The 11,296-nt window shown below is 30.2% G+C and overlaps 1 protein-coding gene across 1 annotated transcript; it reads left to right on the top strand.

The window, feature by feature from the left end:
• The first annotated feature begins 1,069 nt into the window (after positions 1–1,069).
• Positions 1,070–3,053, top strand: LOC120076566 (U-box domain-containing protein 4-like). The gene is made up of 2 exons (XM_039030433.1): positions 1,070–2,275; positions 2,706–3,053. Exons 1-2 carry the CDS (start codon positions 1,295–1,297, stop codon positions 2,781–2,783), a joined length of 1,059 nt encoding a protein of 352 aa, XP_038886361.1. The 5' UTR covers positions 1,070–1,294; the 3' UTR covers positions 2,784–3,053.
• Positions 3,054–11,296: the final 8,243 nt, after the last annotated feature.

Below are 11,296 nucleotides of genomic sequence, written 5' to 3'. Positions count from 1 at the left end.
AAAAAATATATAAATTATAAACAACTTATGCTGACACAAATAAACGTTGGCAAAAATCTGTCTATTGAATTGAATTTTCGTTGTTTAGGACTATGTTTTTCCCAACACAAATTATATTTCGTTGGGAAAACACATATGCCGACGTAAGCAATTGCATCGCCAAAAAATGATATTTATGCAGATGAAAATAGTTTTCGTCGGGAGGAACTTCTCCTGACATGGATACGCGACAATTATGCCGACGCAAAAAAATGCGTTGACATAATTTATTCCAACATTTTTACTACTTTGTCTGACTTTTTTTTTGCGTGGGGAAAGGTGAAAATTTTTGTAGTGGTGGGATTTGTCGACCTCGGCCTGAAGGTCGAGGGAGGTGGACCAATTGGGTCATATTGCCCAATTTTTTTTTCACACTTGGGAAGAACTCACTGAGTCCATTTTTATGAAAATTTAAGGTTTTTTTAAGATAAGATAATTCTCTTGGTTTTACTTCATCTTAATCTAAATTACCTATAACATACACTTAATGTAATCAATGGTAGAAATCCTCTATATTCGAAATATCTCGTATAGAAATGGATGGGATTTCACATAAAGATGGCATTTAAAGTTGATTATTATTATTATTGGCTTTTTAAAGAAAAAGTAAATGTTGGAAGATTTGTTCAATGTTCAATATGGATGAACTTCATTTATGCGACACATGACTTTCATTGGAATAAGCGAGTTTTTGAAAGATTCTTACTCCTTTTCAATTATTAAATTTTGAAAAAAAGGATAGTTTGTAATTAATATTGGTACCTTATCTAAAATGTTATGCTCGAGAGAACTAATGTAACGAGAAGCAGGTCCATAGTGATGGAGAGAATAAAAGTGGCTCCTCTTACATAACCATAACCCATAACCAAATAAACCTCTTTCTTTTTCATCGAATACCGAACCTTCTACGCACGCGTTTAAAGACACCATCTCCCTCTCGCACGTGCTTCCTTGTGCACGTGTCAGCCCGCTGCCCGAGACTTAGTCCAGGTGTTCCTTCTCTGTTATTCCTTTATAACCTTCCCTTTCTTTTCCCCAATGCCTCTCTCAAACCTCCGAGTTCCCAACTCACTCATTACTCACTCGGTCTCCCATTTCCATTGACGCCAACAATTCAAACCCGCCAACTCTCTTCCTTATTGGGTATTGGATTTCGATTTCTTCCCCTTTCTTTCTCTTTTGATTTCTTCTTCATACTGGAATTTGATTTACTTGAGACAGCTAGGGAGAGGGGATTTTTGTTCTATTTCGGGAGATGGGGACGGAGAATCCCATGAATTTTACTTACATGGGGCGAAGCTTTGATGATCTAAGCAACGGGGATAGTTCTGGGGCTTTTAGCGACTGTAACAGTGATAGATCCGGGGAGTTTCCGACGGCGTCGTCGCAGAGTCGGCGGCTTTTGATTGCTTGTGCTTCTGATAACTCTGACGAACTAATTCGGCATCTGGTGTTGGACCTCGAGTCCTGTTCGATTGAGGAGCAGAAGCAAGCCGCCATGGAGATCAGACTTCTCGCCAAGAATAAACCGGAGAATCGATTGAAGATCGCGAAAGCCGGTGCAGTGAGGCCGTTGATTTCGTTGATATCGTGTACGGATCCTCAGCTTCAAGAGTACGGCGTGACGGCGATTTTGAATCTATCGCTGTGCGACGAGAATAAGGAGTTGATAGCGGCGTCTGGTGCGATTAAGCCTTTGGTGAGAGCTCTCATGTCCGGAACTTCTACGGCGAAGGAGAACGCAGCTTGTGCTTTGCTGCGGCTTTCGCAAATGGAAGAGAACAAGATAGCAATCGGACGGTCAGGAGCGATTCCGCTTCTGGTGAATCTGTTGGAGAACGGCGGATTTCGCGGAAAGAAGGACGCGTCGACGGCTCTGTATTCGTTATGTTCCGTTAAAGAGAACAAAATCAGAGCGGTGAAAGCAGGAATCATGAGGCCGCTAGTGGAATTAATGGCGGATTTTGGGTCAAACATGGTGGATAAGTCGGCGTTCGTGTTAAGTGTGTTGGTATCGATGCCGGAAGCCAGGACGGCCTTGGTAGAAGAAGGCGGAATTCCGGTACTGGTGGAGTTAGTGGAAGACGGAACGCAGCGGCAAAAGGAAATCGCGGCGGTGATTTTGCTGCAGATTTGCGAGGACAGTGTCCTTTACCGTACAATGGTGGCCCGTGAAGGAGCAATTCCGCCGTTAGTCGCTTTGTCACAATCCGGCACCAATCGCGCCAAACAAAAGGTACGGATTCCCGGCCGAAACCTCTCTCTGTTATTCTCAGGCCGACCTATGCTCAGAACTGACGTGGCATTTCATTTTTTTCCTTATTTAAAAAATGTGGGATTTGGTTTTTGAGGTGGAAGAGAAGGCTGTTCGGCCACGTCAGTCTTCTTCCCGGCTCTATCTTTATTTTTTTATTTAATTAATTTCATTTTCTAAAGTAAATAAACAAAGACTTCAAAAATCTGAGTGATAATTGATAGGAGCGCCTCCGTTTTAAGCTTTAGGTCAATCTTTTCTAAATATCTAAAATTAAAATTTAATCACATAATTAAATCCCATGAGCAAGAAGTTAAGGCAAAATGATGGTGTGGAATTTAATTTAATTTATTACTGATTTTAGAATTGGATTTTTCTTTTCTTTTTTTTTTGTGGGTGAAAATGAGGACAGGCGGAGAAACTAATAGAGCTTCTACGGCAACCAAGATCCGGCAACTACGCTGCCACCACCTCAGATGTGTCAGTCTAATTTTTGTTCCGGCCACGTGGACGATGCAACCCCCCCACACAACAAGACATCTCAAAATATTATAAAAAAAAAAAACCCAAAAAAAAAAAAAGAAGAGATAAGTGGGGAGAGGTTTTCTTTGTAAATATATATTTGTGAACTTTTTCTACCTTTCTTTAATGTTTGTTGTGATAAATTGATCAGAGTTTTGAGATTTTATTTTCTTTTTTGGAAAATTGAAAGAGACATATTTTTAATATTGTGTAAATGAAAAAAAAAAAAAAAAAAAAAGAGGTTGCCGACCCAGAAATCGAATATTTCTTTGTCTTTTTTTCCCTTTGAAATATGAATAAAGGAAGGAGAAAAGAGGCAAAGAGAAGTTTTGATGTATATAATTAAAAAGAAAAAAAAAAAAAGATGGCTGAGCCTGTATCGGTGGTGGGGCATTCTAATTCTATTCTATGAGTCTTTTATAAAATAATAATAATATCAAAAGAGAGAAAATAAAAAAATATTTTAAAAAATAGAGTCCACGGAGTTAGCGTGCATCGGTTGCAATTATATGGGTTTTCAGAAGAGAGAGAGAAATAATTGGAGGAAAAAAATGATATCCCGATCGGATTTATTTTAAATACCGAAAATATTAATTATAATGAAAAAAAATAGGAATAATGACGCAATAATTATATATTTTTCTTCTAAAAAAAATGAGTTTAAGGTTTAAATAGGTATATAAGAGTGAAATAGGAAAAAAGAGCAGTAGCCAACGAGTAGCTATAGCATGGGATGATGATTGAATTGGGGGTTAAAGGGAGAATGGTAATTGCGACGTGTCGTATAAAGAGTAAGTGAGTGGAGGTCGTTGAGTCAATAGATAGGCCGACATGTCGCCATCGAGGACCCCAACCTTGACGGCTGATGTGTTACTTTTTACCTTACCGTTTCTAAATCATTTCAATTTAACGTCCAAACTCCCCTACTTGTTTTCTCATATTTTTATTGTTGTTGTTTTTTTTTAAAAAAAAAGCATTAATTATGTACGAGATTTTTTTTTGGGCATTTCGAGAAATAAATGCAGTGGATTTGAGGATCTCTTTATAAAAAGCAGAAATTGAAGTTTTTTACCCTTTTTCTTATGACAAAAAAAAAATGAAGTTGAATCATCAATGTAGGGTTCAGATTTATGGACAGATGTCAAACATTGAATGATCCATTTCTATTATGTCATAAAAGATAAAATTTTAATCTATTTAAAAATAGTTGGGGCTTATTTTTTTAATTTAATTATTTTTTTAATGAAACATCTAACTAAATTCATGGATATTTTAACAAAATTTTCATCAAATTTTTCTCTAGAATTAAGATAATGCCGATATGGACACTCCAAAATTTGATTGAGTAATTCAATTAAAATATAAATGGATCTGTTTATTTTTAAAAGGAATTAGAGATTTTATTTCTAAAGTCAACAAATTCGTAAATGATAATGTTGTGCTTTTCGTATTTTAACGTTTTAACAATTTTTAATCTCCTTTGCCAAAAATCTATTTCTTTATTTATTTATTTTTTTTTTTGGGAACCGTATTTTTCATTGATTAATACATGAAAACCAATTGGTTCGGTTGGCTATTAGGAACACCAACCAAACATTAGACAGCATGAATTTAATAGGCATTTTCTGAATTAAAAATTATCATAATTTTCATTCCTATCATTAAAGCAAAAATTCGTACCTTACATTTCTTTTTTTCAAAGTTGAAGGTTTAAATTGGTAGACCTTAATACCTCAGTCATTTTTTTAATTTTTTTTTCTCAAATATAATATAAATGTAACATTTTTTAAATTTTTTTATATTACACTTAGAATTTTGAGTTTGACTTGTTTTGTGCTAATTTTATAAGAAATTGAACCTTTGGCTATATTTGAAAATGCATATTTAATTAGACATTTAGATAACATGAATTTAATATGCATTTTTCAATTAAAATTTGTCATAACTTTTCTTTTCTTTTTTAAAACAAAAATGAGCACGACTTAGTAGTAACTAACCTACACTTTTCTCTCAAGGTCATGTTAAGCAACTTGATTGGTATTATTTTATATAGTGATTAAAATCTCCATACTCTATTTCTTGTACTTAAAAAAAATTTATTCTTTTCTCAAAACAACACATAAGTGTAATTTATTTTAGTGTACTTTGTAAATTTTGTTAGTGTATTTTGCATTTTATATGCTAATTTTATAAAAATATGCACCTTTTGCTATTTTTAAAATACATTTTTGTTTTTTTTAAAAAAATATGTAGCTATTTGGGGATTTTTTTTTAAATGATAGATTCAGCCTAAACATAGCTAACAAAATATTTTGTATAAAGGATGCAAATAAAAATATATACAAGAAGTAAAATGTTGTTTTTCTTTTCCTAAAAAATTATAAATATTAGAAAAGGTTAAATAATGGCTTAATCACATATACCTATTTTTGTTTTATGGGGGTAAAGTTAATCAATTATTCAATACCAAATATGTATGTTTTTTTTATAAAGAAAATTATTGAACACAAACTTAAGAATGAATGTTAATTGTTAGCTATATTCTCCACATGAGGCACATGTGTAGTGTGCCTTGTGAACCAAACAAGAGAAGGTTCCTCATCATAATGTCCTTTTACATTTTTTATTTTAAAAAAGAAATTATTTTATTTTTCCTCCTCTCTCTCCACTCAAACCAAATACAAAAAGCCTTTTAATTATTATTTTTTTAAAATTTTTATGCTTTATATAATTTCCTAAAACTGTTTAAAGAAAAGTGTGCGGCCAACTCTTGTCGACCATTTTGGTTCATTCAGACAAACCCGCCCGGGCCGACGCACGTGTGAACCAGTGGTGGTTCAAAATTTTGGTATGGTTTTGGCATGGTTTTGGTTTTGAGAATGATGTGAACCAAACCAAATTTCTATATTTGGTTAGTAAGAAATTGGATCCACTCTCTTGAAATGGAAACTTTTTGAATGTTTTGGAGAGTAATTCAATTATTATGTAACAATTATAGTTTTCATGTCATTATTTTCTTGTCTATATCTATTTTCATTCATCCAACATTCCTCCCAAAAATGGTATTAAACCGACCCAATTCAATTAATAGTACAGAGAAAGAATCGGTTTTTCATCATGTTAGGGTTGTTGCCAGACTATTAGTTGGCATGCTGAATTGAATGGAACAAATCATTAGAATGGGGTATATTGAATTAGTTAAATTAAAATTAAGTTTTAATCGTTATGTTTATTTTAGGATATGGTTAGTTAATTTTCATATTATTAGGTAGGATTTTAAACTTGAAATTTTGTTTGGTTATATTGTAAAAGTTAAATAATTTTAATTAATATAATAAATTTCAAAGTAAATTACTAATATGATGAGTTCAATTATGGAGGATTTTCAAATGTAGCAGAATAAAGAAAACTATTTATACAAACTAACAAAAATGATAGAAGCCTATCCATTACTATTAGTAGTAATGTAGTAATTTTAGAGAGTGATAAAGACTTATCAAATTTCAAATTTATTCTAATCTTTGAATTGTTTTTCATAATTTTATACATATTCTTCATAAATTAGCTGGATATTCATATTCTTGAAGGTTTAAATTATTTTAACCATTTGGAAAAAAAAAATATCTATTACTATTGTAAAAAAAATGCCCATCGCTTTTGTTATTCACACAAAGTGTTTATCGATTTAGGTTAGACTTTTTTTTCTCTTTTCCTCTTTTCCTTTCTCCATCGATTTATCGATTTTCCACTTTTCCTCTTCATTTGTTGAGTCAATCTTCTTTTGGTTCATTATTATAATCAACTTTCTTTGTTTTTCGACCAAAGAAGATGAAATATTGTTCAGAATTAGAGTTAGACGTTACAATAATTCGGAACTTCCACGGTTGTGGGGAACATCCAGAGAATATTTTATGGTGGTGGTGGACTATTTTCTAATGTACGTGTAAATCTTGCAAATACACTATACATTTGAATAGTAATTCAGTAGAAACAAAGCCTATCTTCAACCTTCTGGGCACATTATTATCAATTTTGACTTATCTAACTCTTTTTCAATTGGTTTAACTTTTTGTTACTAGATTTAGTTTTATCTAAATTTTTTTTCATTAGTTTAAACATATTGTTATCAGCTCCAAAATGTAATATAAAGTTAAACGTATTTCCAGTTTGCCCTCAATGGACTTTGAAAATTAACTAATATACATATACAAATACAATGTAATTATAACATGAAGTTATGAGATTAACTAATTACATTGGTGTAATTGTAATATGAAGTTATGCGATTTTAATCTTCATTTTTCGTGTTTACAAATTTAAATGATAAATTCTCATAATTTTCTCCAATAATATCTATTTGAATATATCTTTTATTATCAGATTCTGTTTTATTTTTTTATTATTTGTTTATACATTTTGTTATTATATTAATTTTTATGTGTATATTATTACTATTTATATACCTATTTATTATTTTGATAAGATTTGTTTTATATTGTCACATTTTTTTTTTAAAAAAAACCTAACACTTATTTCCAAAGTTTCAATATATTTACAATTTTTGTGGAAAAAAATTAAGCACTTTCTTCCTTACATATTTAAAAATGTCTATTTTTAAAAAAATCCTAACTCTTATCTCATCCTTTTATTTCTCTCTTTTCTATTTCTCATCTGCAGCAAGCTTGTAATCATAATATCTCCACAAATTCTCTTTTAAAATCTATGCTAGCATACCCTCATCACCACAGTCGCATCTTAGGTCACCTTATTTAGAATCTTCCATTCTTTCCTTTCTCACTATTACCCTCTCTGCTACATTTCGGTTTGCATAACTATCAAATCTTCTTTTGCTCATTGTTGACTGGTTCTATAAGTAGCCGCATGTCACCCGTGGTTACCATCGCACCACAAACACATCATCGTGGTCATCCATTGAAGAAACAACCGCCAATTGTTTCTCGGTGAGGCCCATATTGGCGAGTTTTTAGATTTTCAATCCGTTTCTAAAATTTTGACCATGCTATTTGTTTTTTAGTTTTTGGTTGAAATTGTTTTTTTTTTCTTCCAGAAGTTCAGATAGAGCGTATTTATAGTTTTTGAGTTGTTTCTGAAGCATTGTTTATTTATACTCAATTTGTTAGTCTTTAGGGTAGTTTAGTCATTTACCAATTTATATTTTCTATTATTTAAATTTATTTTGCCATTTTTACCATTTTGAAACATTTTTGCCATTTTTCCAAATGAAACTTTAAATTTTTGGTATTTCTCATGTCAGCCCAATAATCAAATAATCCAAAAGAACAATTATTTTCATTCTAACTGACTTTTTCGGAAACCAAAATAATAGAGTGGGTAGGCAAATCAGATTTTGTCTTATGTTTTCACATTTATTAACTTCAGTCAATATGTGTTTTATTGGCAGCCTGAATTCTGTTTTCGAAAACGGTCTCCAGATTGTGTGATCAAAACAATGTAAATTCTCAAAACAACTTTTTTTTGTGTTTTTTATTATATCTAGATTTTTCAAGATTTTAAAATGCAGAAATTATATTAAAAATGATAAAAATAATAACAATTATACTATTGTATGTTATAGACTCAATTGTTTTTCTATTAAACTATAATATGTAATATATTACATATTACATATTATATGATGTTATAAAATAATAATTACAGAACAATTTTAACATAAAAAAGTTCATAAATGAATTAATAATGGTTTGTATTCAACCTAGTATGTAGGGAATAATTAAATATATTTTCAAACACATTGAAAAAAATTATTAAATTGAAATTTAATTTCTAAATCTACTACCAAACACATATATGAAAACATCAAATAGAACTTTGTCTTTGAATTTCTTGTTGTCAAAATTCTGTTTTTAGAAGGCTTATCAAATAGGTTCTTAATAATTCTAAATATGAAAAAAAAAACTAAAAATTTATAAAAATAAAGTTAGACATAGGTTAATTACATGCTTTTTTTGGATTTTAGGACAATAGAGGGTAGAACGAACCCTATAGAAAAAAAAGAAGATGAATGGAGAACAAGAAATTTCTCTTTCATTATACTATTTTTTATTTATTTAAAACTACCGAAATTATAAATAGTTCTATTCGACAACTCCAAAAGAAAGAAGTAAGTAATCTCTAAATAAGAGCTGACCATATTCTTTGTATTTAGTTGAAATATACTAATTTAGACATTAGAGAGTGGTAGTCTTGACACCACTCCGATACAAGTAACTCTCACATGGATCAATTCAAAAAATGAGATCAAATTAAATAAATCCATAAAAAACCTACGATGACGATTGGCGTGTACGAATTTCTTGCACCAACACCATTTAAGGAAAAAGTGTTGTAAAACTATAGTAAATAAACTATTAGCCCACTTGATCCCAAGCCAATTGGTATAACTTTCACATACGCTTTGGAAAATTAAACAAACAATGTTTAAAATATCAAGACTTTGAATTCTACCATTTTCTCAAGGTCTTTTCAACCATTTGAGACTTCAAATTCAAATCCTACATATTTTAACCTTAATTACATTCTTTTTGAAAAGTGCATAAAAAATTTATGCCGATATCTCCATGGAGATTTGGATTCTCTCATTTTTTACCCAATAAACAATATATTACATGTTTTATGCATATCCAACCTAAGTCTAATAGTAGATATTCCAGCTATCAAATATTTTGTTTTAATACTAAATTTTGTTTTTAGAAAAAAAAAAAAAAGAAAAGAAAAAAAGAAAGGAGAAACCCATTATAGCTCGTCTTTTATTATTATTTTATTATTTTATTTTTTTTTTAAATTAGTCATTAGAAAGCAAGATGTGTATATAGTAAGAATTTTGTAAATAAATAAAAAAAAAAAACTCGTAACAAAGACTAAATATTAGTTGGTCAACTATCCCTTCAATGTCAATCTAAATATATCAATATATCAACTTTTATATAGAAAAGAATGTGTGTGCAGTCCGCCCAAACTAAGGATGAGCATCGATAATTGGAGTTGGTTTTTCGACCAAATTCCTATCGAATTGACTATGATTGATGTAGTAATTGTTCAGATCGATCTCAATTGTCGAGGAGTAAAAGTTGGTTGTTGATCGGTTTCATTCTTTAATTTTTTTTTTGAAACCGACACCGACCGACTCCTCTCCTTCTACGATCGACCGACTTCGATTCAATTGGTTGCCTCGATTTTTTTATTTATCATACCCAATCAACATTTGTCATGAAGTAAACTTTACGTAAAAAGTGATTTATTTTATTTTATTTTATTTCTTATTATGTATGAGAAAGGGACAACATAGAATTATGTGCTAAAGTTGGTTAAATTATTTGTTTCAATAAATTATAAATTTAATCACTACGACTAGTTTATTGTTATTTTTTATCTTTTTAAATTATCTATTAGCATTTTTATTATAGATATTAAAAACATATTCACAAATGGTATTTTTTTGCATGAAAATTATTATTATTATGTAATTAATTTGTGTAAAAAGTAACTTTGATTGGCTAAATTTAAGATTTTTTAAAAGTACAGAGATTAAAATTGGACGATTGAAAATATAGGGGCGAAAATAGTATTTTAACTTGTGTATAGAACCTAATGCATAAAGTATGATGATTTGAATCTTCGATCTCAAAAGAAAGTAGACATTAATTAGCTCTAAACTAGGTTTATGTGAACATAAATATATAATTAATATATATAAAAAATTGTTTTTGCAGTGACTAGTTAGGAAGCAGTACTGAGCAGTTGATTAATTAGAATTGAAACCCAACTGCCAATTGCCATTGGTAATGAATAAACAGAGGAATTGATTGAGTCAAATCTGAGTCGACTCGCTTTTCTTATTCATAATTAGCAATTGCTTTTGCTTTTGTGAAGTTTCAAAGATGGACAAAATAACTTTATACAATAATAATAATAAAAAAATAAATGTGGACTGAAACAAGAAAATGAAATTCCATGAGAAGTAGTCAAATGTAAATGGCCATCACAATTGACCACTCCTCACATTTTTCTCTTTCCAAACTTTACACACTTCACCACCCTTTTTCCAAATTAACTATACTCTTTTTCAAACTTAAAAATGTTAACATGGTTTCAATTTTACAGAAATCTAGATATTTTCAAAAAGTATAAAAAATGAAATTAAAAAAATATTTAAATCAGCAAATAAATATTCTATGTTTTTTAGATTACATAAAATACTTATTATTTATATTAGTGACATTTATATTGATTTACCTAATTTATGTTAATGTCGACTCGGTAGAAATGTGGTTATATCAATGGAATTAATATCTCACGGTCTTTTGTAAACAAAAGTATATATATATATTGTTTTAATATTTGAATTTTATAACTTAAATCTGTGTTGAAATCGATGTCCTATATCACTCGTTAAGTTCTTTTGTCTTTCTCTCTCTCTCTTTTTTTTCTTTTTTTTTTTCT

This window comes from Benincasa hispida, chromosome 4 (assembly GCF_009727055.1).
Source record: "Benincasa hispida cultivar B227 chromosome 4, ASM972705v1, whole genome shotgun sequence".
Classification (NCBI taxonomy): Eukaryota; Viridiplantae; Streptophyta; class Magnoliopsida; order Cucurbitales; family Cucurbitaceae; genus Benincasa; species Benincasa hispida.
Note: the sequence above shows the minus strand (reverse complement) of the source record. Positions and strands in the feature narration are given on the sequence as shown.

Coding starts and splice junctions, on each gene's coding strand:
- LOC120076566 (XM_039030433.1), top strand. CDS start 1,295: ATGGGGACGGAGAATCCCATGAATTTTACTTACATGGGGCGAAGCTTT. Junction 2,276..2,705: donor CCAATCGCGCCAAACAAAAG/GTACGGATTCCC, acceptor AAATGAGGACAG/GCGGAGAAACTAATAGAGCT.